This window comes from Octopus bimaculoides, chromosome 18, assembly GCF_046866305.1.
Source record: "Octopus bimaculoides isolate indiv1 chromosome 18, ASM4686630v1, whole genome shotgun sequence".
Taxonomy (NCBI): domain Eukaryota; kingdom Metazoa; phylum Mollusca; class Cephalopoda; order Octopoda; family Octopodidae; genus Octopus; species Octopus bimaculoides.
Genome location: NC_142945.1, coordinates 30,208,332 through 30,235,645, shown reverse-complemented (window position 1 = coordinate 30,235,645; position 27,314 = coordinate 30,208,332). Strand labels below are relative to the sequence as shown.

The following is a 27,314-nucleotide window of genomic DNA, read 5'->3' as shown; positions in this document are numbered from 1 at the left end:
ACTACGATGAGAGCTGGGAGTCAAGTGGGTACCAAGGTGGGCAGACCAACCCTAAAAGGCTGTGACAATCCACCTATCAGGTGCTACTCTCACCCAACTATCCCAGACAATAAAAAATAAAATAGAAGAAAAGAAAAAACAAAATCAAAAAAAGAAAGAAAAGAATATAAAATGTAAATATAAAAATATAAATGTATGAAAGAAATAATAAAATATAGAAGTTTAAAAATATGTGATAGACTTATATTCCCCCCCCCCCCCACACACACACACACTGTTGAATGGCTCTGTCTAAAGTGAAGTTTATTGCACTTAAGGAGTCCTGTGTTGAGATTGTAGTTTTATTTTTAGTGTATCATTTTTGTCAGTGTATATATGATAGTGAAGCTTTTTTTTGTATTCTACAAAGGTTTTTTTATAGGCCACAGAGATTTAGAGACATATTACTTGAAGCCTTTGACAAAATAGAAGGGGATATAGCATTACATGATGTGGAAGACAACAGGAGGTTTCTATGGGACAACCTACTGAGAGCCACTGACCAGATCTGTGGATGGTGCAAAGTCCCCTCTCGAACCAGGGTAACGTGGTGGTGGAACAATGTGGTTGACAGGGCTATTAGACAAAAGAAACACGCTTGGAAGGACTGGAAGAATGGAGGTAGCAGGGAATTGTATCAGACTGCCAGAAGGGAAGCTAGGAGACAGGTTTATTTAGCCAGAGGGGAAGCAGATAAGAAAAAATTTGCCAATGTTCTGCGCTGTGAGGACCAAAGACTTGAAGTATTTCGTGTTGCATTCAGTGTGTTAGAGAGAATCATGATATCGGAGGAGAAAAATGTGTCCGCATGGATGATGGTTCACTTGCACTAAACAAGGCTGCAAAGAGAGAGGTTTGGAGACGCCACTATGAAAGGTTGCTCAATAAAGAGAATGAATGGGACGAAGAGAGTCTGCTGAGTGTCAACTCAACAGAGGGACCAGCTATCCGAATTGACAGTATCTTGGTAGATAAAGCGATCAAGAGTATGAAAACAGGGAAAGCCCATCAGGAATCACTGCAGAGATGCTCAAAATATCTGGCAGTGTCGGCTATAGCCTAGTCACCCGTATAATTAACCAGGTGATACACGAAGGTGTCATACCCAATGACTGGTGTAGCAGCACCATATTCAACTGCTACAAAGGTAAAGGTGATGATTTAGATGCAAATAATTACAGAGGTATCAAGCTGTTGGATCAGGTAATGAAGGTCACGGAGAGGGTCATAGCCCAACTAATTAGAGAGAGAGACTCAGTTTAGATGAGATGCAGTTTGGATTCGTGCCTGGGAAAAGCACCACTGATGCTATATTTCTGGTAAGACAGCTGCAAGAGAAATACCTAGCCAAAGATAAACCTCTGTACCTGGCTTTCGTTGACATGGAGAAAGCCTTTGACAGAGTCCCCTCGTTCCCTTATCTGGTGGTCAACAAGGAAACTAGGGATAGATGAATGGTTAGTAAGAGCTGTGCGAACCATGTACAGGGACACTGTTATTAAGGTGAGGGTTGGCAATGAGTACAGTGAAGAATTCCGGGTAGAGGTAGGGGTCCACCAACTTTAATAAATAGGAAGGGGCTGAGGACTGCCTCAGCCCCTTCTTATTTATTAAAGTTCTCCAGGCAATAACAGAGGAATTCAAGACAGGATGCCCCTGGGAGCTCCTCTATGCTGATGACCTTGCTCTAATTGCTGAGTCACTATCAGAACTAGAGGAGAAGTTTCAGGTGTGGAAGTAAGGATTAGAATCGAAGGCCTTAGAGTCAACATAGCTAAATCCGAAATCCTAATAAGTAAGAAGGCAGACAAAACACAAACCCCTTCAGGTAGATGGCCCTGCTCGATCTGTAGAAAAGGTGTAGGTAGAAACTCTATAAGATGTACCCAGTATAAGCTATGAACACATAAGAGGTGCAGCAATATCAAAGGAAGGCTAACTAGCAAGATAGTTTTTGTATGTGGCAGATGCTCAGGTGCAATAAACACTGAAAATATGCAGAGTACAACTTCTTCCACATTCCAGGGAGAAAAACTAGAAGTAGTTGATAGCTTCCGCTATCTAGGTGACCAAGTCAGTAGCAGGGGAGGGTGTGCTGAAAGTGTAGCTGCTAGAATAAGAATAGCCTGGGCAAAGTTCAGAGAGCTCCTACTTCTGCTGGTGATAAAGGGTCTCTCGCTCAGAGTAAAAGGTAAACTGTATGATGCATGTGTACAAAGAGCCATGCTACATGGTAGTGAAACATGGGCCGTGACTGCTGAAGACATGCGTAAGCTTGCAAGGAACAAAGCTAGTATGCTCCGCTGGATGTGTAATATCAGTGTGCATACTCGACAGAGTAGAAGTACCTTGAGAGTAACGTTGGACCTACAAAGCATCAGATGTGGTGTGCAAGAGAGACAACTGCGCTGGTATGGTCATGTGGTGCGAATGGATGAGGATAGCTGTGTGAAAAAGTGTCACACCCTAGCGTTTAAGGGAACCTGTGGAATAGGTAGACCCAGGAAGACCTGGGATGAGGTGGTTAAGCACGACCTTCGAACATTAGGCCTCACCAAGGCAATGACTAGTGACCGAGACCTTTGGAAATATGCTGTACTTGAGAAGACCCGGCAAGCCAAGTGAGACCATAACCCGTGGCCTATGCCAATGGTGTAACAAGCCCACTTAGGCGTACCTTTCTTTCACTGGACACTAAACTCTGCTTGCAAAGACCTGTTAAAGCAAGTGAAATCGAAATCAAATTCGATGACAGCACCGCATGACTGGCATCCGTGCTAGTGGAGCACTAAAAGCACCATCCGAGCATGATCATTGCCAAGGCTGCTGACTGGCTTCCATACCAGTGGCACATAAAAAGTACCCTTCGAGTGTGATCGTTACCAGCGTCGCCTTAATGACACTTGTGCCAGTGGTACGTGAAAAACAGCATTCGAGCGAGGGTGTTGCCAGTGCCACTGGACTGGCTCCTGTGCAAGTGACACGTAAAAACACCATTTGAGCATGGCTGTGGCCAGTACTGCATGACTGGTCCTCATACCAGTGGCACGTAAAAAGCACCCACTACACTCTCAGAGTGGTTGGCGTTAGGATGGGCATCCAGCTGTAGAAACTCTGCTAGATCAGATTGGAGCCTGGTGCAGCCATCTGGCTCACCAGTCCCCAGTCAAACTGTCCAACCCATGCCAGCATGGAAAGCAGATGTTAAATGATGATGATGATGATTTGTGTTATTTTGTTATGTAGTCATTTGTTTTCTTTTTATATAGTCAGGTCACTCTTGTGCTCTACTGGTAACATGATTGAGTCATTAGTGATTAAACCAGTAACTCCATCAAATTTGCTTAACAGGAAAGTAATTTATTGGATATCTTGTGGGATGAAAAGCAAAACCCATCAAAGGGTGGAAGAACTAAAGAGTGTCAATAGCTATCCAATAGTGTATGATGGCATATAACCTAGTGGTTAGGGTGTTGCACTCACAATTGCAAAATCATGGTTTTGATTCCCAGGCTGAGTATGCATTGTGCACATTATTTCACATTAGTCTAGTTCATTCAGTTGTAGCCTTATGATATTCATTCTAGATCTCTAAACTCCAAGTTGGTGTGCAAGGGGGAAATAGCGACCCATGAATGGAGGCCTCACAGGAATGGAAGCCTCACAAGCTATGTTTTATATTCAGCAATCAAAAGGATGAATAATACAACCCATACTGTGAATCTTGACTGGTTGAGATTGGTTGTTCAACCACATTGAAGGATGATGATGGCAGAAGCTCCTTAATATGTTCTTTATTTTTTTGTGTGTGTGTGGTATGATTTGGTTTTATCAAGATTGTTATTGATTTGCTATAATGCAACAAAATCATTATCATAGCTGGAAATTTTAATAGAAAGATAATAGCAGTGCAAGGATACCACAATTTGCCAGGTTTCAAGTTTTATAGTTTAAGCTTTGGTACTTTGTGTTGCCTGTGTGTAAATTTTGAACTGGGATATACATACTTTTAAATGCATTTATCATCTGTTTTCAGGAGTCATGAACTTCAAATTTATTCATTTCAATATCCGCTCATGTAAAGTCCACCACTGCTACTTCAAAATAACAATCATTCCATAAAATTTCCACCAACATCTTCTGTAACACACCATACCCTATAATCTATAAAGAAAAATTAGCTACTAATTCTATCAGAGATCCATTGTTTAGTCAATGAATGCAATTAGAAGACAAAAGATACAGTGGGAATTCAGATGTGCCATATGTACAGATTTAATTACCAATGGGCATAGTCATGAAATGAAGTTAATGAGTTGCTCAAGGGTCTCACTAGAAGTTGTATTATATTGACATTTAAATGACTTATTTTTTAATGCTACAGGTAATTTAATGAAAGTAGAAGAAAAGGAATGACAATTGTAAACCTTACATCTAATTGAAGCATTGTCATAAACCATTGTCTTTCTATGTACATCTTCAAAATCACGTTTTTATATCACCAACTCATCAATTTTTCTTTACAACTCAAAACAAATTCAGACAGTACTCTTTTATCTTTTGCTGGTTTCAGCTTAGGGCTTTGGCAGTACTTATCCTCACAAAGTTTACACAAACCATTCCCATGACTCCAAGAACAAGAAAACCCCAAACCATTTTTCTTAACATCTACATTAACAAAATGTTCAACTCTATTCTCCACTACTCACAAAACAAAATACTAAACACCTTAAAAAACAATTCAAAATGCTGGCTGGCAAAATGATTAGTCTAGTTCATTCAGTTGTAGCCTTATGATATTCATTCTAGATCTCTAAACTCCAAGTTGGTGTGCAAGGGGGAAATAGCGACCCATGAATGGAGGCCTCACAGGAATGGAAGCCTCACAAGCTTATGTAGAGTACAGTAACAACATATCTAGAATCTGTAATTTTCCATATCATCTACTTCCATATACTTCCCACATTGGGCCAGCTTATATACAGAAAAACAAAACAGCTACCTCCTCCTATCACACCTTAGAAATTACTGCATTACAACTTCTTTTCTAAATCAATCATCTAACATTTTTACTCCAAAACAACTGACACAAAATAGAATCTATCAAATCCACTATCTCTCTTCTTACTAACCAACACTAAAGAAAATTAAATAAAACCTACCATCACACTCAAAAACTTAAACTTAATAACAAAAGAAAAATTACTAGGAATTACCTACAAAATATTCACAGCATGTTACTGTCATTATCATAGATGTCACTGTCATTGTTGGAACAGTGGAACTAGGAGTGTAGGTAGGTGGGAGTTTACAGGGATGTATGGGGAAGCAAGGTGGAGGGATGAGAGGTTGGCAACAACTTGAAAGGTGGATGTAGGGAGTGAGGAATGATCAATGATGCATAAGTTGGGGAAGATAGAGGGATGTAGAAGAGAGTGGGGGGAAGACAGCAGGCAATAATGATCTGAAATAGTGATACACTGTCAGAGAGAACAAGAGAGAAATGACATATAGTTGAGTAGGCTACAGGAGTTGAGGGAGAGAAAAGCAGATGTTGTGCATGAGGAGATAATTTTGTGGTTCAGTGGGAGAAGAATGAATCACTAGCATGTAGGTGAGGAGAACAATAATTGATGGATGAAGAATGGCTAAGTAGCAAAAAACGTGGGATGTTCTCAAGGGGTGGAGAGTCCTAGCAAGAGAGATGATGCGTCAGGGTGATGTTTAGCAGAGATTGGGTGAGGTACCCATTTGTGCATAGACATGGGCAAGCCTTCTTCAGAACCTCATATCGCCAGACATCCTAGTCCTTTGTCATCTCCTCTGTAGTGATACAAGTCCTAAACGGTAGTAATATGACATAATAGTCATGTTTACTCGAACAAATATAATTGTTAGTTTCCCATTGGTTAAAATTACTGCCCATATTTGAATTCTAAACTTTCATCAAAGAGAAGTCTTTCACGAAATATGGTTCTTAGAATTCAAGTATGAGCAGTTATAAAAACCCTGATTTTGGGGAAATTAATTAGTGATCGTTGATTGTCACTAGACTCCACGACACTCATGCCTAGTGTTTGTTGGTTGTCACTCATTTCCATGACACTCACCCCTTTGAGATATTGGCTATTTTTATGCCATGTCTATTACTTAATTCAACAAAGCTTATTTGAATTGTTGTATAAAACTCTAGTAGCTTAGTATGGAAGAATTAGTAATATAAATTTTATGTCGTAATCCTCTACAACAGTTTTCTTTTGACTTATAAATGTACTGTAAATATTAAATGAAAGTAAATAAACTAATTTAGTAAATACTTTCTCTTTCTTCATTTTCTTCAACCTGTTAATGAAATTTATTTCTTCAACTATGAAACTGTTATTATAGCGGTAAAAAAGAGCGAGTTTTATTTATCTTCAACATACATGTACATTCAGTGTCTTGGTGGTGTATAATTCATCACAGCGTTTAATCAGCCTGAGTTAAGATTTATGCATAGTGATAATACTTATAATTAAGTTATAAATAACGGTTTATCACTATAGATTTCTACTCAATAAACATCTATATTTATTATCTTTTCCAAGTTTGAACATGTTATAAATTGGTGACAAACTGACGTGGACTTAGAAAAGTCTACTCGGTAGAATAATCACCATATAAATAAGATAATTTCAGCCCGTTATAAAAGTGGTAAAAATACTGCTTAATAAAAACTAGATAAATCACCCTTATAAAAGTGTTTCCATTCACCATTACACCTCCGTGAGGTTTGGGATCCTGGGATCAGCTTTCACCACTCAGTTTCATGTCTTTCTGGGTCTTCCTCTTCCACAAGCTCCAGCCACATTTAATGATTGATACTTCTTTATACAACTGTCTACATTCATGCACATCCCATATCCATACCTGTGCAATCTTCTTTCTTGTACACTACATCTAATTTCTTTTATGCCCAGTTTTTCTCTCAGCACATTTATTTTGTCATTCATTCACACTTATGTTGCACTTCTAACAGAGCATACTTTCTTCATTTCTTTCCAATCTTCTCATGTCTTCTGCATTCAAAGCCCATGTGTCGCTATTTAGACTTTAATCTTTACTAAGTTTATACTGAGGCCTTTTGATTCTAGGTTTTGTTTACACAACAGGAATTGCTTCCCTAAATCTACCAGTCTCCTAAAAGAACTAGATCATCAGCATGTAGGAGTTCCCACAGCCACCTGGTCTTAAACTCTTCTGTTATTGCTTGATGTGGGTGCTGAGAATTGAGCCTTGATGGACACCTGCTTGCATAAAACTCATTGCTAACTCTCAATTTGCTAATTACATTTCTTATTTCTTTATTGCCCACAAGGGGCTAAATATAGAGGGGACAAACAAGAGCAGACAAAGGGATTAAGTCGATTACATCAACCCCAGTGAGTAACTGGTACTTAATTTATCGACCCCAAAAGGATAAAAGGCAAAGTCAACCTCAGTGGAATTTGAACTCAGAATGTAACGGCAGATGAAATACCGATAAGCATTTTACCCGGCATGCTAACGTTTCTGCCAGCTCACCGCCTAATTACATTTCTGTAAATGATTTGCACTGTTCTCAAAGCAATTCATCTACTCCTAGTTTTCTTAGTTTCACCCGATCATGGTATCCTGTCAAAAGCTTTCTTTGGATCAACAAATGTGAGATAGTGAGACTTAGTCTGTACTAAAATTTCTCCTGCATTATTCTCACTAGTAAGAGAGTATCAGTGGTAAGTAACCTAGCACAAACCCAAAATGCATTCTGTCTAAGCAGATTCTCTTTCTAATCAGTTGTGCTAAGATTCTATTATTTCTGAACATCTTTGCCTTTGTAACCTTTAAAGATTATATTGCTACACCACTCCTTCAGTATGGCCCCTCTCTGTATTACCTGATTGACTATGTGGGTGACAAGCATACAACTTCAGGAACAACAAATTGTAAACACTTACAGGCACAATATTCAGTTGTTGTAAAGAAATAACAACATCAGTGCGCAAATGATACATTAGATTCATTATGGATTATTTCTTTACTGCCTGGATCCACAAATCTACAAAAAATACAAAATAGCTCACTTTGCAATCAATACTGGCTATATACAAGCTATACCTACACAGTGGAGCTGCAGATTCTAATAATACTTTATTCGTTGGAAACCAGCACTACTCACAGCATTGTTCTGTAGTTTGCAGTAAATCATCTCTTATTAACAATTAGTCTTTTTTCTATATCTCCTCCTTATCTAAACTGGCATCACCTAGTGCTGATTGGAATTTATACCCAATATCCATGTGACCCAGTGCTACATTTGTAATCAGCTTTTGGAGACTTTCATTCAAGCTTTTTTAATTGCATAAAAATATGCTTATATTTCATTGTTCAAGAATTCTGTTATATAAAAGAAAGCTGACTATTTTGTATTTTGGACCAGTATCACAAACTTTTCAATTCTGAAAGTGTGAAGAGAAAAATATAGTAATGTTACAATATAAACATTAAAATGGAATGCAAAATAGACACAATTTTGCCTATCTTTTAATCCTGATAAGAATAATTTTATTTGGCTTTCATGCTTGTTACAATATTAAATGTATATTAGAGCTATTTATAATTTATGTTGGAGATATACATCACAACACTCAAGATCTGAATAATATTTCCTTACTCCACTGTATTTTTAAGCTATTTGATAATATTACTATGATAAATTCTTTTGTCATATTTTAGAAGACCAAATAATGATTATAGGTGACATTCAGCATATTCAAGTTTTCATTTAAATTGTTCTTTATTTTAGCTACCCACATTTCCACCATGAATATAACCTACCTCACTCATACTACCTGCTCCTAAGAACTTAAATTCCTTGCTTTTAAGGAGTCTAATTGCAACACCTCTCCATCTTAATATTTGTTCAAATCATTCAGATGATTTTTAGCAAACAAACAAAAAACAATACACATCATTTTAATCACTACAAACATCAAGAAAGTTATAGAATAAATGTGAAGTGGCCTGACTATTGAAAAATTACTAGGTAGATATAAATACTGAAAATAAATGCATGAGAGTTATAAATGGTTACAAGGTACTAAAGTTACTAGAGAGTAGTACAGAAGAAGCGAATTACCTAAATATTTTATAAAATTTTTCACTAAATAGGCATTTTGATTTGTAGTGAAAGTTTTGTGTAAATGCTTGTCAAAGGGAACTAAAATGATTATTAATCTGTACAGGTGTTTTCACTTCGGAGCTTGAAAGATTCCAATAGCAGCAAACACTCTTCCACACAGTCTACCATAACAGGGAAATTAAAACATGTGAGTATTCTCATTTATTTATCATAAGTACTCTTTGATATCTCGAGGCAATATATATTACTTAACTTTGTGTAATTGCTCTGTAAGAATATAGTATTATCATTTTATTGTGTTCATAAGAAAAAATCATTATTCTATTTACAATGGGAATAGTTCTATGCTATAGTAAAAGATAAGTGGCTAACCTGCATTGATGGAGAGATCATGAATGCTGTATATGCCTAGCATGCAAGTACAGCCACAAGACAGATCACTTGTGCACTGTCCAACCACTTTTACCTTTGTGGGATATGGAGCTGCTAAGAGAGAAGAACCATCTCTCCAAGTTTCTTAATATTGTTATTGCAAGATGGCTAAAGTATCTGATTGACTCGGAAGCTGATATCACTTAAGATTCAATCATGCTGAACTGACAGAAGGAAAAAATGAAAACAAAGTGCCTTGATAAATTATGTTAGTCCTACTCATGGACCTACACCTCCAAAGAATCTCATCATGTTAAAAATACTGAGTAAACAATACTTTAATTTTGCTGAATATTTCAGACATTACTATTTCTATCAGCAGCTATGTGAAAATGAAATTGAAAAGAAAGAAATTTATGTAAGCAAATGTAGCAATTGATACCATGTTATAACTATCTCAAGAGTTTTCATGACTAACAAAAGATCCATACAAATAAATGGAAATAAGACAGAAAAAGTTGTATTTTTAAAAATACTTTACAATACATATTTAGAAAAAATTATGTCATTCAGAGAATGAATAATTGATCAAAGCTGAAGTATTTTGTCATTTGAAGTAGAGATTCAGTTTTTGTAGGAAAATATCATCAGACAGTATGAAGCTTTGCATTTATGATAAGTTTGAAAGAAATAATCTAGTATTAGATCTGTATTAGATTTACAAACACCATATTTATATTGAAAATAGTCTCGTTCATTGATCTAAATTATGAATTTCATAATGTTAAAGGAAAGGATAATTAGATGTCTACAATGTCAGGCTAAAAGTTACTTCATTAACAAAAACCAACCAACTAAAGATGATTATATTCATGAGAAATAAATATCTATCACATTACCTGAGATTACTCCAGAGATAGCCAAAACAGTCTAATAAGATGATATTCTCCTCCAGACTAGTGATTTCTATTGATGTGATACTATATTTGGAATAACATTACTGTTAATAAGGAAGATAAGATGTCTGCGAATAAAGAGGCTTGGAAGTATCACTATGAAAGGCTGCTAACACATGGAAGAAGGAGGGCCTGTAGAGAACACATGGAAGAAGGAAGGCTTGCCTACTGTGAACCAAACAGAAGGGACCAGCTATCCAAATAGATTGTAGTTTGTTAGATAAAACATCATCATCATCGTTTAACGTTCTTTTTCCATGCTGGCATGGGTTGGGTGGTTTGATTGGGGTCTGGGAAGCCAAGAGGCTGCACCAGGCGCCAATCTAATCTGGCAGTGTTTCTACAGCTGGATGCCCTTCCTAATGCCAACCACTCCAAGAGTGTAGTGGGTGCTTTTTACATGCCACCGGCACGAGCCAGAGGAGCTGGCATTGACCACGATCGGATGGTGCTTTTTACGTGCCACTGGCACGGAAGCCAGTCGAAGCGGCACTGGCATCGGCCGCGTTCGGATGGTGCTTTTTACGTGCTACCGGTACAGGGTTCACAAGTACAATTTCCATTTGATTTGATTTTGATATTGCTGATATTGATGAACTTGGCTCAGTAGGTCTCCTCAAGCATGGCATATTGCCCTACGATCCAAGGTACTTTTCAGTGGACTGGTTATGTGACACTGGTGTAGGTTACAGCTGTGGACTCACTTTATTTGCCAGATCTTCTCAGTCACAGCATACCTCCAGAGGTCTCAGTCTTTTGTCATTGCCTCTGTGAGGCCCAATGTTCAAAGGTCATGCTTCACCACCACATCCTATGTCTTTCTGGGTCTCCCTCTACCCCGGATTCCTTCCATTATTTGGGAGTGGCACTTCTTCACAAAGCTCTCCTCGTCCACCCGCAATACATGACCATACCAACACAAACATCTTGCACGCCACATCTGATGCTTCTTATGTCTAACATTTCTCTCAGGGTGCTTACACTTTGTCGTGTGTGCACACTGACATTACACATCCAGTGGATCATGCTAGCTTCATTTCTTTCGAGCCTACGCATGTCTTCAGCAGTCACGGCCCATGTTTCACTGCTGTGAAGCATAGCACTTCGCACACATGCATCATACAATCTACTTTTCACTCTGAGTGAGTGGCCCATTGTCACCAGTAGGGGTAGAAGCTTTCTGAACTTTGCCCAGGCTATTCTTATTCTAATTGTAACACTCTCTGAGCATCCACCCCCACTACAGACTTGGTCACCTAGTTAGCGGAAGCTATCAACTACTTCTAGTTTCTCCCCCTGGCATTTGATGGAGTCTGTTTTCTGAGCATCTGTGGTGTTTATTGCCCCTGTGATTCTGCTGCACGTGAAAGCTATCTTCCCAGTTAATCTTCCTTTGATGTTGCTGCACCTCTTATGTGTCCATAGCTTACACTGGATACATCTTATGGAGTTTCTACCTACACCTTTCCTACAGATCAAGCAGGGCCACCTACCTGAAGGGGTGTGTAATGTGTTTGCCTTCCTACTTACTAGAACTTCGGTCTTTGTAACGTTGGCTCTAAGGCCCTTCAATTCTAAACCTTGCTTCCAAACTTGAAGTTTCTTCTCTAGTTCTGGTAGTGATTCTGCTATGAGGGCCAGATCATCAGCATAGAGGAGTTCCCAGGGGCAACCTGTCTTGAATTCCTCTGTTATTACCTGGAGGACTATGATGAATAAGAGGGTACTGATGGCTGAACAATTAAGGAGAAAACCCTTAGCCTATCAGGAATCACTGCTGAGATGCTTAAAGTATCTGGTGAAGTGGGAAATGGTCTAGTCACCCATATAGTTAATCAGGTTGTGCATGAAGGAGTCATATCCAACAACTGGTGCAGTAGCATTATAACAGCTATTACAAAAGTAAAAGGTGATGCCTTAGATGGAAATAATTACAAAGGTATCAAATTGCTGGACCAGATGATGAAAGTTACAAAGAGAGTTATAGCTCAACTAATTAGGAAGATAGTTAGCCTAGATGAGATGCAGTTTGGTTTTATGACAAGGAGAAGGCAGTTGCAGGAGAAGTATTTAGCCAAAAATAAACCTCTGCATTTGACATGAAGAAAGCCTTTGACTGGGTTCCCTGTTCCCTTATCTGGTGGTCATTGCAGAAGCTAAGAATAGATGAGTGATTGGTGAGAGCTTTCAAACCATGTACAGGGATGCTGTCAGTAAGGTGAAAGTCTGCAATGAGTATAGCAATGAATTCAACATACAAATAGAAGTTCACCAGAGATTGGTTCTCAACCCCTTCTTTTTCATTATAGTCCTCCAGGCCATAACAGAGGAATTTAAAATGGGCCATGTGATGTGTATGAATGAGGACAACTGTGTAAAGAAGTACTGTGGAGGGAACCTGTGGAAGAGGTAGGCTCAGGAAGACAGTCTCACACAAGCGATGATAAGTGATTTTTGGCAATTTGCTGTGCTTCAGAAGACACATCAAGCTAAGTAAAATTGTAGTTGTGGCTAGTGCCAGTGACATGTAAAAGGCATCCAATACACTCTATGAAGTGGTTGGCATTATGAAAGGCATCCAGCTGTAGAAACCAAGCCAAAACAGACTGGAGTCTGGTGCAGTCCCTGGCTTACCAGTTCCAGTCAAACTGTCTAACCTATGCCAGCATGGAAAACAGATGCTAAATGATGGTGATGATGAGGATGATGATGTTGCAAATGCTTTTGGGGAAAAGAGCATACAAATATACTTTGTATAAACTCAATAGTATGGTGTAGTTAGTAATGCAATCACACAACAATATATTTCCATAATTCCAGAATTTCAGCAGTTCAGGTTTTGTCTGTGTGCTTTTGCTATTCGGAAGTTGTTTTTTTTTTAATGGTAAAACAATTTTTCAAATTTAAATATATTAATAAATCATAATGATATCGAGGATAACTTGCATGAACTCAAATAAACAAAACTCTTAACAATCCTACTATTTACAATAGTCAGAACCCATATGAAACTATTAAAATCCCTCCTCATGTATATTCTTGTATAAACTCCATTTACCCATTTTTCACTCCCACCCCCACTTTTCTTTTATTGTGTACTCATATTGCTAAATGACTAGTCTTTGCATTTCCATCAAACAATGTGCTCCTGGGATACATTCTCTGTCTACTCTTTATGATATTGTTAATCTTCAATTTGTTTTTATTGAAAGATGCATGCAAAGGTGAGGTAAAAACAGATCTGCAACTTCAATTTTATTTTTAGGATTTGGCTGAAAAACTACAATGAATCTATAGAAAATATGACATCAGTATTCAAGTGTAATATCACATGCTGCAGATTTATTTTATAGGATATAATCAGTTCAGTTTTCTAAAGAATTGAATATATTATATGCTGTACATTTGGCTAGTATCTTACAAAGGAAAGCAGGATGATCCCCAAATATATAAAGAAATAAATACTGGAAATTCTGATTAGAGGAGAAATTCAAAGTCTGAAATAATGAAGCAACTATATGGAAAAAGATATTTTGATTTGGAATTAAGTTTCCATTATGAACAAAGAACTACATTGGAAAATTATGGAAAATGAAAGAGACAGATCATAATCAATAACCCTGGTTTAGACTTCAGCACAGTATGGTCACTTTATTTACATTTGACAGATATTTGTCCTCATCTTGTTTGTTGTTAATACGTTTTGGCTGATATACCCTCCAGCCTTCATTAGGTGTCTTGGGGAAATTTCGAACCTGGGTTCTCATTTCTAAGGTATTTTTCGATGTTGTTGTTATTGTTATTACTATTATTATTATTCATGTCACTGCTTAGACTCAAACTCGGAATCTTGTGTTTAGCAGCCTGCACTCTTAACCACTACACCATATGTTTGTGGGCAATGATGGAGTGAATTTTAGGGCTTATAAATCTAATATTTTCCTATCCTTTCTTAATACCAGTTCCCATATGCTATTCATATCTGCACTCATTCTGCTTAGGAGGTTGTTGTGTCCTAGCATATGTGCTGCTTCTTTTAGTTTTCATATTTTCCAGTGGTGTTCACTGTCTATTATTTTAACTTCATCCCACAGGGGGAGGTTGTCTCCATTTTTCCATACATAACCAGCTACACCCGATTTATCAACATTTCCTCGTGTCACAGCTTTGCGATGTTTGTCTACCCTTATTTTGAGGGGGTGGTATGTTTTCCCCTTGTATAACCTACCACAGCTGCATGGGATGGAGTATAGGCAGTGTTTGGTCATATTCTCTTCTATTGGTTGTTTTACTCGAAGGAGATATTTGTGAAGTGTTGTATTACTTTTGAATACTGTCCTGATGTCATATGGACCGCGTATCTTTTGTATCTTCTCCGAGAGGCCTTTCACATAGGGTAAACAGACTGTGGCCAGTTTATTGGTTTCATCCTCTATTTTCTTCATAATTGGAGTGGATAGTATGTTTTGGGGGTAGTTGTTACTTAATAGATTGTTACTTAGCTTCATCTTTTCTTCGTGGTGTGTATCACGATGGCTACTTATATACTTTGCTCGACGTTTTAGGCACTGAGCAATTCCTCTCTTTACACTGTATGGATGGTGGGAATTGAAGTTAAGGTATCGTCCAATGAAGGTCGGCCTGCAGTATACGGATATCCTGAATCCATACTTGGTGCATGTTATTAATACGCTAGCTGATTGTCTTTTTCCTTTTCCATTGTGAACTGTATGAATGGCTTTATTGAGTTCACATGATCTGACAGCACATGGACATCTTCCTGGTGGGGCCAGAGAATAAAGGTGCCATCAACATATCGCAGCCATAGGGTTGGTTTCAGTGGTGTTGATCCTAAAGCCAAATTCTCAAAGTATTCCATGTATATATTGGCTATTATCAGTGATAATGGCAAACCCATAGCTAAACCCTCTTCTTGTTGATATATATCAGTGTCCATACTGAAATAGGTAGTTTCTACACAGGTCAACATTTCCATCAAGTTTCTTATAGGTATATGTTGTGTCAACGCCCCCAGGGGAAGAAGTAGGATCTCCCAAGACATATAAATAGAGGTAGTCTGGCCATGGTAGGAGTGTTGAGTAGCAGTCAAGTAGCTGTTGAGTAGCAGTTGTATAGCGATCACCCGAAGGTGCTAGATAGCAGTAGCTTGAGACATAACAGTGGCGACGAGGTTTCTAATAGCACCAAAAATGGAAGAGTTACTGAAAGCAGTAGTGAAACAACAAGAGCAGCAGCAGCAACTACAGAAGTTAACAGATTTGTTACTGCAGGCGAGAAATATGACAGAATCATTTTCAGCAGATGGTGTTGCAAATTCCATCAAAGAATTTCACTACAATCCGGATAAAGGAACTACTTTTGCTGCATATTACAGACGATACGAAGATATATTCCAAGAGGAATGTCAAGGATTGTCTAGTGAAAGGAAGGTAAGACTCCTTTTGCGAAAGCTTGCTACTCCGGAACACAAAAGTTTTTGTAACTTTATTTTGCCGAGAAAGCCCACGGAATTGTGTTTTGAGGAAACAATAAATATTTTGACGAATATTTTTAGCGAGAAAAGTTCACAGTTTAACATTCGATGGGAATATTTAAACTTAAAGAAAAATGAGTCCGATGATTTTGTGACATATGCTGGTATGGTTAACAAGGCTTGCACAAGGTTCAAGTTGGAAGAATTAACGCCAGATATGTTCAAGTGTTTAATATTTGTTAAAGAGCTAGTGGCAACGGAAGACGCAGAAATTAGAAAAAGAATATTATCAAAGTTGAACCAAGATGTGAAACTCACTTTGCAGAAGGTGGCTGAAGAATGCCAACAAATAATAAGCCTTCGAGATGATACAAGGAAAATAGAAGACAAGAAAAATGTAAAAATATGTAAAGAAAGTATACAAAGAATGAAAAAATTAAATACAAAATGGTACTATGGTTGCAGAGAGCGACATTTGAGGAAAGATTGCCTCTTTAAAGATAAAACCTGTTTTAAGTGTGGTAAAATTGGGCATATACAGACGAAATGCCAGTCAAAGAAAACAATAAAAAAAAAAGAAAGTCTACTCAACAAAAGTAAATTATACCAGACAAAACCAAAAATTTGTGTCGGTAGAAATAAATGGGTTTCAGACCAAAATGCAATTAGATACCGGTTCAGACGTATTGATAACTAGCAGAAATATCCAGCGTTGCCTGGATTAAAGAAAATAATGAAATTCGAAAATGCCTTTTAGATCTCTAATATGACACATGGATTATGCAGTTCTCAACAGTAATTAGCTGAGGTACAAACTATTAATGTCAATAACATATTTTGTCCAATGTTCTCATTGTTAAAATTGTTAAAAAAAAAACAGGTAGTTCTTTGTCTTTGCAATCACCTTCAATTGTCAGTACTTATTTGAAACACATTGAACCTGAAAATGCATAAACTTGAGAAGAACCAGCCTGCAGGCACTCCTCTCCTGTTAAAAAGTACATCAACTCCATGCAAAATACATTTAAATGAGCATTCATTATAACGGCATTCCCACATGCATTCTTTTCAAGTTATTTCGATGTTACACTCGCTTGCCCTAAGCCTTATTGCACGCAAATGGAGAAAACGTTCACTGCGTATATATCGATCGCTGTATGCCAGCGTCTAGCAGCTTTGGCTTTTTAATGCACAAAAGATTGAAATTATTTTTTTTCTGTGCCTCTGATTAAAATTTTCGAAAAACAAACCCAGCCACATTACTTGGAAAAAAATAATCTTTATTGTGCTGGTTTTTCGTAAAATTTCGCGCATAGGAAAGGCAACAAAATCGCCCCTCCCCACTTTGAATGGGACATTCCTATCTTAAAAAGTAATAATCGATTATCTCGGTAACCATGGGAGTTGGAGGGCAATAAAAATCTCCTGAACATGAGCGGACCATGCTGCCGCTCTGTGCTGAATTTCACACGATTCCACTGCACCGTTCTCGAGTGAATCTGCCGACACTCAATTAATCAATCAATCAATCAAGCAATCAAGAACACTGCAATTTATAGTATAGATAAATACGGCAACATGGAGTAAAATAGGCAGGCCGTGGTATAAAAAGACTACTAGGATAGCCCATGGTGTGTCAGGGGAACGAGTTCGATTCTTGTGTGAAACCTCAACAGAAATAAAACTTAAAAACAGGACACAGAAATGTAAACTAATAATATCAAAAAATACAATGAATCTGTTTGGGACAGATTTAATGGAAGGATTCGACCTGTGGGATCTATCACTGAATACATTGTGTAACAAGATGAATGCATCACAGCCTGTGTCAGAGAAAGCATCGGAAAAAATTAAATTAAAACTGAAAAGATGTACCCGGATATTTTTTCAAAAGAGCTCGGTATGTGTGAAAAAATTAAAGTTTGAGTTAAAATAAAATGCAGTGCCGGTGTTTAAACCGAAAAGGAATGTACCGTTTGCAGCGTTGAATCAAGTTGAGAAGAAATTAAAATGATTGGAAGACCTGGAAGTAATTGAAAAAGTGGATTACTCGGAGTGGGCGGCTCCTACAGTATATATCAAAAAGAAAAATAATGAGGTAAGAGTATGTGCGGACTTCTCAACTGGGCTGAATGACTGTTTAAAAAAGTATAATTATCCGCTGCCAAATTCAGAGGAAGTATTTGCCAAGTGCAATGGAGGGAAAATTTTTTCCAAGTGGGATTTATCTGAGGCCTACCTCCAATTACAGGTAGATGAAGAATGTGCTAAAGTATTAACAATTAATACTCGTAAAGGTCTGTACTGTTTCAAAAGACTGCCATTTGGGGTAAAGGTCGCACCAGCAATATTTCAGCAAGTGATGGATACTATGCTAGCAGATTGTGAGTTTGCGGTCCCATACCTGGATGACATATTGATTAAAAGTGAATCAAGGGACCAGCATAGTGAACATATAGAAGAGGTTTTCAAACGAATAAGTGATTATGGATTTAAAGTAAGGGAGGATAAATGTGAATTTTTTTTTGACTAAAATAAAGTACTTAGGATAGGTGATCAATGAAAACAGATGAAAACCAGACCTTTCTAGGATTGACGCGATAAAAAAAGTGCCTGCTCCCACTAACAAAACAACACTACAAGCATTTTTAGGTTTGGTAAGTTATTACCAGTTGTACATACCTAAAATGCATGAGCTAAGAGCTCCGTTGAACAAATTACTAAAGAAGGACTCGAAATGGAGCTGGACAAATGAATGTCAGAAATCATTCGAGGAACTAAAAAAGCGGTTAACTTTAGAGTTATCATTAACTCATTTCAACCCCAAATTGAAAATAATTGTGGCATCAGATGCCAGTAAATATGGCATAGGAGCAGTGATATTGCATAAATTTAATGATGGTAAAATCAAAGCTATTGCACATGCATCGAGAGTTCTGTTACCAGCGGAAAGAAACTAGAGCCAGATTGAAAAAGAGACGTTATCATTAATCTTTGCAGTTAAATAATTCCATAAATTCTTACATGGGAGGAAGTTTACACTGCAAACGGATCACCGACCATTATTGTCTATTTTCGGTTCGAGAAAGGGTATCCCCATGCACTCAGCAAACCGCTTATAGCGCTAGGGAACTACTCTGTTGAACTACGATTTTCAGATGGAGCTTTTGCCATCAGTGAAAATGGGACACGCAGACGGGTTGTCTAGGCTGATTCCAAAATATGAGGAACCTTTTGAAGACATGGTGATTGCATCGTTAAAACTAGAAAAGGAACTGAAGAACATTTTGTGCAATGTAGTATGTGATTTGTCGGTAACGCTGGAAGAAATTAAATTGAAATCGGAAAATGATAGGTTTATAAATAAGATTAAAAATATGTTATGTAACACAAAAAATATAAATGAGCAGGACATAGGTTCAAAGTGCTTTTCTGAATGTAATGAGGTATTATTATACGTGCAAAGAGTGGTAATACCTGAAGTACTGCAAAACAGAGTATTAAAAGATTTTCATGTTGAACGTCCAGGGAAATCCGGATGAAGAGCCTTATGAGAAGTTACATTTATTGGCCAAATATGGACAAGCAAATTGAGAGACTGGTACAACAGTGTATGGGATGCATGATGGCAGCAAGGGCGCCCCCAGTGCAGATACAGCCTTGGCCAAAAACAGATTCGGCATGGTCTAGACTACATGTGGATTTCGCAGGACCACTAAATAGCTCCTATTATATCATTGTGGTGGATAGCTATTCCAAATGGCCTGAAGTGTGTAAATGTTCAAGTGTGACGATTGAGTTCTTGGAAGAACTGTTCACTCGGTATGGAGTGCCAGATACGATTGTGTCAGATAATGGGACACAATTCACAGCGAAGGAGTTCAAAAAATTCTGTAAGTTGGTTCAGATGAAGCATGTGTTAACTCCGCCATACCACCCAAGATCAAATGGGTTAGTGGAAAGATTCGCCGACACATTCAAGAGAGCTTTAAGGAAGACCAGACGGGAAACCTTTGAAGATACAAATATGACAAAATTTTTGCAGGTGTATAGAATAACACCGAATCCAAATGCAGAGTCAGGTAGGTCACCCGCAGATTTGATGTTTTCCAGAAAAATTCGTTCTATTTTTGACAAATGGTTGCCGAGCAGGAAACAGAAAATAGAAAATTTGGGAAGAAAAACGAAATTTTTTAACACAGGTGACAAATTGTATTTTAGAGTATATAGTAATGGAAAACAGGACTGGGAACAAGGAAGTATAATGGGACATCTGGGTAATGTGATGTACACAGTAAAAGGACCGAAATATGAACACAGAAGGCATTTAAACCAATTAAAAAAAAGATATTTCAAAAACCAAGAGAGGCAAGAGGAACAAATGGATATATGGTATGATTTGTTCGAGGTCCCAGAACCACAAGCGAAAGTGAGACCAACACGCAGGTCGAGTAGGAAGAGAAAACCTACAGAAATGATTGAAATAAATGCTAAGAGAAAAAGATATGCCAGTTTCTAACCGAGGAAACAAAATTGATAAATTCGGTTTTTTTTTTAAGAGAAAAAAAAAAAGCTCAAAAGGGGGAGGTGTTGTGTCGACACCCCCAGGCAAAGAAGTAGGATCTTCCAAGACATATAAATAGAGGTAATCTGGCCATGGTAGGAGTGTTGAGTAGCAGTCGAGTAGCTGTTGAGTAGCAGTCGAGTAGCAGTTGTGTAGCGGTTGAGTAGAGATCATCCAAAGGTGCTAGATAGCAGTAGCTTGAGGCATATCAGTATACTAGTGTGTTCTTTTAGATGGGTGTCTGTCACTAGTTTTTCTTGAATCACCAATAGTGCTTCACCAGTTGGGACTTTGGTGAACAGACTTATCACATCTAAACTCACCATCTGGTTGGATTTAATGGGGGTATCCTTGATCAATTCTGTGAAGTGGGTGGAATTCTTCACGTACGATGTTGACTTTCCTGCTAATGGATTGATTATATCCACAAGGAAGTTGCTCAGTGAATGACATGCTGAACCTCTACAGCTCACTATAGGTCTTAATGGAATATCATCCTTGTGAATGTTAGGAAGACCGTACATATAGGTATGAGTTTAAGTTCACACTTATATTTCTAATACTTTAATAACAGGTACAGTAAACTACCACACAACCCGCCCCCTCAAAATAAGGGTAGAGGAACATCACAAAGCTGTGACACAAGGAGATATTGATAAATCGAGTATAGCTGATCATGTATGGGAAAATGGAGACCATCTCCCCCTATCGGATGAAGTTAAAATAATAGACAGAGAACACCACTGGAATTTATGAAAACTAAAAGAAGCAGCACATATGCTAGGACACAACAATCTCCTAAGCAGACTGAGTGCAGATATGAATAGCATATGTGAACCGGTATTAAGAAAGGATAGGAGAATATTAGACTTATAAGCCCTAAAATTCACTCCATCATTGCCCACAGGCATATGGTGTAGTGGTTAAGAGTGCAGGCTGCTAAACACAAGATTCCGAGTTCAAGTCCAGGCAGTGACTTACTAATAATAATAGTAATAATAATAACATCGAAAAATACCTTAGGAATGAGAACCCAGATTCGAAATTTCCCCAAGACACCTGATGAAGGCTGGAGGGTATATCAGCCAAAACGTTGTGTTAACAACAAACAAGATGAGGACAAATATCCGTCAAATGTAAATAATGCACATAATTCCTCATCTCTTAAATATAGAACAGTATAGTCACTGTTGTGGGAATGAACTTAAATACTCTAGAATCTAACTGTTATATAGGACTGGGACATAACAGTTATTAAAATATTAGAGGTATAGGTATGAGTTTAAGCTCACACCTATATTTCTAATACTTTAATAACTACTATGCTCAAGGGATATGTTTATATGTAGATATAGAAAATGAAGTGAGCAAAATATAATTTAGAATAAGATACATTGAAGATAAACCATACAAATCTAGAAATTTTAAATTACTGTAGTGATTAATTTTTAAAAACAAAATGTTTATTAAACTGTTTTATCTTCTGTATTCTCTCTATCCTGCAGACTATGAAAAATACCACAAGTCTTTTCAAAAATCCCCTGCTCTACAATTCGGTTGCCTTAATGATTATCAGTTTTACATTGTCCTTTGGGTAAGTTTATAGTCTTCCTTCATTTCTTTGATTAGAGTTGCTGGAAAGATGAATGTAATGATGACAATGGAGGTAGTGTCCTTGTTGCTGTTCCCAACAGTGCAAGATAAAAAAAAATTGATCTTAAAATATTACCAAGGTTTATTTTAACGTGTCATGGTGAGAAGCAAAATTTGAGCTTTGACATAAAAGACACTTAAGTAAAATCTGTAAAGCATCTAGCATAGTGTTAAACTTTTAGTGATTTCAAATTCTGATATGCTCGACATTGTTTTTCATCCTAACAATGAACTATTATTGGTGCATTCAGTTAAATAGCTGGTCTTTTGCCAAGTGATAATATGAACCATTTCTGTTGAATCCTCTCTAAGCAAACAAGGTAAAGTTTTAAATACTCTACTATCTGCTATTTCTGAAGGACATGGTCTTTTTTATTATTATTTTTTATTGTCTTTTTTTGTTATTCCTTAATGGTTATTTTCGCTTTTCATTTATATTATAACTTTTCTATATTTTTTAAAGCACATTTTTCACAATACTTTTCATTTCTATTTCATGTTGTAGTTTTTATTTATAGAAGTGCAACAAAGCTTTTTGACACTGTCTTATTGAGAAATAAGCAAAATGTGAATGTAACAGTTTTTATGCAATCTTAAATGGCTAAAATAACTCTTCTAATAAATGATCGAGTTAGATCAAGTTTCTTCCCCAACAAATACAGCTCACAAATATTTTTTAATTTTAGAATTATTTTTGGTAAAATACTTTTTTATTTTCCATATTTTCTTTTTTCTTTATTTTCAGTTCTTTTGTTTAGGATACCTTAGACATTTCATCCCCATTTTTAATTTTCATTTTAATTTGGAGTAAGCATGCCTACCTGCAGATGTAAGTGCAGTTGAAAGCTCTACATACTGGATGCTAGCAAATTTATGGGGTCATCAGGAGAGAGTTGCATGCCATTTCGGAGCCTTCCTCTTGACAGCATCATTGCACACCACCATCCCAATCACTGAAATGAGGCCCTGCTTGCTAGATCAACTGGTTATTAGGTTTCGTTCAATGTTCTTCTAGTCATTGCTTCTAGCCCAGAGGTTTGCCTCTTCCACTGTAGTCTGGATATCACTCATGGTGGTATTTGCTTTATGATGAGTTAGGCCAAGTGACAACAATAGTTACCTCACACTGTGTCCAACGACTCCTCTACATCTAACTTCAATTGGAAAATGCTCCGCTTTCCAGCTTGCATCTTCACATTCCTCAAGGAGATTTTTCATAACAGTCTGTCTTTCAAGCCCAAGTGTTATCCATGTTATCTTCATAAGGAACTGTTAACTTGACTAGATTTTACCACTTTCTTTCTTTCACATCATAAAATGATATCTGGTTTCTTTGTAACTGGAATGGGAAAAATCCTTGGCGCTCTGGTAAATCTGCAGCTACCTCCTAATAGCTGTTCCACTTTTCATTGCTCACAGGAACTTTCTTCTTCTCCAAATGGATCTGCTGTCCTGAAGGCATGAAGGTAATGAAATTGCTGGTTGGTTTTATCAGTGGGGTTTTTTTTGCCACTGTTGATGAGAATAATTTGGTTCTTTATAGCATTGAAGATGACCTTAAGAACTCAATTGTATCTCCATGTATATGTACGTGGTTTGATCAATAAGTATCTGGACTGTTGCTATAGTAAGGAAGCTAAAGCATGCAGAATGAAGCCGCTTGACACACATTGACCTTGAATGCTGCTGTGCATGCACACTAAGTTTTAACATTCTAGCTCACTTCTGCTGTTTACAGTAGTGCTTGGAAGGAAGGTGTGTAAAATGTGTTTGTTGCATTGACCATAACAGAAACAGTTGAGCAGAGAATCTGCATCAAATTTTGCCAAAAGCTTGGCGATACCTGCTCAGAGGCCTACACAAAGTTTCCAAAAAGTTTTCATCATTCTCAACACAATCAAGGAGATCTTGTGCAACTGAAACCCAAGTGTCTTTTTGGTCAACTGAAAGCAGTTTGGGCACAAACTTGGCAGACATGCATCTCATACCCAAGTTTTCAGTGATAATGGACTGAACTGAACCATAGCTAATCTGCACATTCTCTGATAACTCACAGATGGTGGTTCGATGATTTCCCCTCACAGCTGCACACAGAAAAACATTTGTGATGTTTTTCTTATCTCTGCTGGTTGCAGGTTTCCCAGAACATTCATCACTATCAACATTTTTTTGGTCATCTTGGAAACATCTGAACCACTCGTACACTTGTGTGCAGCTCATACACTTTCTGCAACTTTGCATAGCCCTTTGAGCATGACAACTTTCTCTGTTATAGTCAATGTGATGATCACACATTACTTTGGAAGTGAGCTAGAATGTTAAAACTTAGTGCACATGCACAGCAGGGGTCAGGGTCGATCTGTGTCAAATGGCTTCACTTTGCATGCTTTAGCTTCATTACTATGGTAACAGTGCAGATATTTATTGATCAGACCTCGTATTTAATGTCAGTGAACTTTGGAAAGAATATGTTTCAGTGTTCCAATTTTTCCACATCTGCATCTATCATTTTCTGATATGTTCCATCTTACTAGATTATTAATTACCTACCAAGCTGTTTAAAGTTGATGGTTGGAAGAGCATTCAACTATAAAAGCAGTTATACCATCTTACCAATATTTGCTTAAAACTGCATTTAAGACTATTTTCTATAGGACATTTTCATGTTTTTTTTTTATCAGTTTTGTCTTTTTATTTATTTTGATGCAACAGTTCTGAGATTAATGTGTTGAGATTAATGTTAGCATTAATTTGTGTAACTGACAGCAGGTGCTGCTCATACAGTATAGTTCAGTAATTAACTTTAGAAAAGATTGTTCAGCCTTTGCTACAAGCCATTGTTTTCTTCCCACTGATACAAGTTACATAACTATCCCTGTTACAGGATCACTGACTAACAATAGGTCCCATAGGCCAGGGAGCTGTCCAGACTTCAAATTGTCTGTTGTGGCATGGTTTCTATGGCTGGATGCCTTTCCTAACACCAACTACTTTACAGAATGTGCTGGGTGCTTTCCATTTCACACTGCCATGATGGCATGAGTGTGTTTATGCAGCACTGGCATGAGTTCATTTTATGTGACATCAGCATCTGTAAAAGATAAGCTTGTATGTATAGATGACAACAATTTTACTTGGCTTGGCACAATAAATCACCACAACTCCTGGTCCCTTGTCATTTCCTCAGTGAGGCCCAGCATCTGAAGATCCTTTCTCACCACTTTGTCCCATATCTTCCTGGGTCTACCCCTTCCACAGGTTTCCACCACAGTTAGAGCTCAGCATTTCTTTACACAGCTGTCCTCATCCATACACATCACATGACCAACCCAGCACAGTCTTCTCTCTTGCACACAACATCTGATGCCTCTTTTATCCAATTTTCTTCTAAAATCATTCACACTCTATCGTGTGTGCATTACCCATCCGGCGTCATGTAACATAGATGTATGTGCACAGGTATCATACAATCTGCCTTTCACTGAGAGAGAGGCCCTTAGAAGGTAAAAGTTCTCTGAACTTTTTTCAGCCTGTTCTAATTCTCGCAACTACACTTTCACTACTAACTTAGTCACCTAGGTAACAGAAGCTATCTTGACCATCCCCACCCCCACCCCCAAGCATTTGAGAGAGTCTATTGTCTGGGCATTTTTAGTGCTTATTGTATCTGCACCTTCCAGTAAGACCGCTATACCCGTTATGTGTCTGAAACTTGCACTGGGAACAACATATGGAGTTTCTAACAACACCCTTCTTACATATCAAGCAGAGCCATCTCCCTGAAGGAACTTACTTAGCCTTTGGTTTTTGTTAAGCTAACTCTAAGGCCCTTAGATTCAAGGCCTTGCTGCCATACCTGAAATTTCTTCTCTCAGTCAAGTAGTGATTTAGCTATAAGAACAAAGTCATCAGCGTAGAAGAGCTCCTAGAAGCAGCAAGTCTTGAATCCCTCTGTTAAGGCCTGGAGTACTATGATAAACAAGAGCGGGGGAGGCTGAGAACTGATCCTTGGTGAACTCCTATCTGTACACTGAATTCATTGCTATACTTGTTGCCAACCTTCACCTTACTGGCAAACATCCCTGTACATGGCTAGTACAGCTCTCACTAACCACTTGTCTATCCTTAGCTTCCACATTGACCACCAGATAAGGGAGCAGAGAGCCCTGTCGAAGGCTTTCTCCATGTCAATAAAAACCAAGTACAGAGGTTTATTTTGGGCTAAATACTTCTCCTGCAGCTGCCTTACCAGGAATATAGCATCAGTCGTGCTTCTCTCAGGCACAAAACTGCATCTCATCTAGGTTAACCGTCTTCCTAATTAGTTGAGCTGTAATCCTCTCTGTAATCATACATTCTTTTCTTTCTCTTTTTATTTGTTTTTAGTTTGTATACCATATTTTCCAGGTTATAAGCCCCTATTTTTTACCTGGGGAATGAAGTGTGCGGCTTATAGAAGGGCGCATCTAATGTGTGTATTTTTTATAAGTTTCAAGAGGAAAATAATTTGTGTATGGAGATCAAACGATTTTTTCAGAGGAAAGATCAGTCTTCTGCTACAGTACATTGGTGCCCGGAAGAAAACAAAGCATTTTTGTTTTGTTTTACCTTCGTGTTTTGATAATGTTACTTTTAATCTAATAAAGACTTTTATATTGACGAAATGTATTTGTTGTTGATTATAGTAAGATAAAATCATAACAATAACAATACATCTCATAGTTGCAAAATAAGGCATTTTGAAACTACATATACGTCAACAACAAAAAGGCTAGCTGCAGGCCCATAGCTCTATAGGTCTTTTAAACACCGGTGCACTTTATGTGTGGATAAAACCAAAATTTTCCCCCAAATTCAGCCCTGCAACTTAAATACCGATGCGTTTTATAGACTAGAAAATACAGTATTATGACAAAGTTTATACCAAATAAACGGCAGTCTATATATACTCACAGGATTATGGGTTGCCATTGGTTGGATTTTGCATCCAACCAAGAACTCTACTCAGAAACTTGGATGTGTCCGGTTACTCATATGATTCGAGTGTACCAGCTCTGACAGTTGCTTGATTTTCCA

The 27,314-nt window shown here is 37.7% G+C and overlaps 1 protein-coding gene across 3 annotated transcripts in view; it reads left to right on the top strand.

Annotated features, from left to right (window-relative positions):
* The window catches only part of LOC106875730 (synaptic vesicle glycoprotein 2C), a 200,522-nt gene that overhangs the window by 156,796 nt on the left and 16,412 nt on the right, over positions 1-27,314 (top strand). For all 3 annotated transcript variants that reach the window (XM_089365959.1, XM_089365960.1, XM_052974466.2), the window contains 2 exons: positions 9,303-9,386; positions 22,091-22,179. In XM_089365959.1, coding sequence (XP_089222085.1) covers positions 9,303-9,386; positions 22,091-22,179 — 173 coding nt within the window. The remainder of the gene's footprint in view (positions 1-9,302; positions 9,387-22,090; positions 22,180-27,314) is intronic.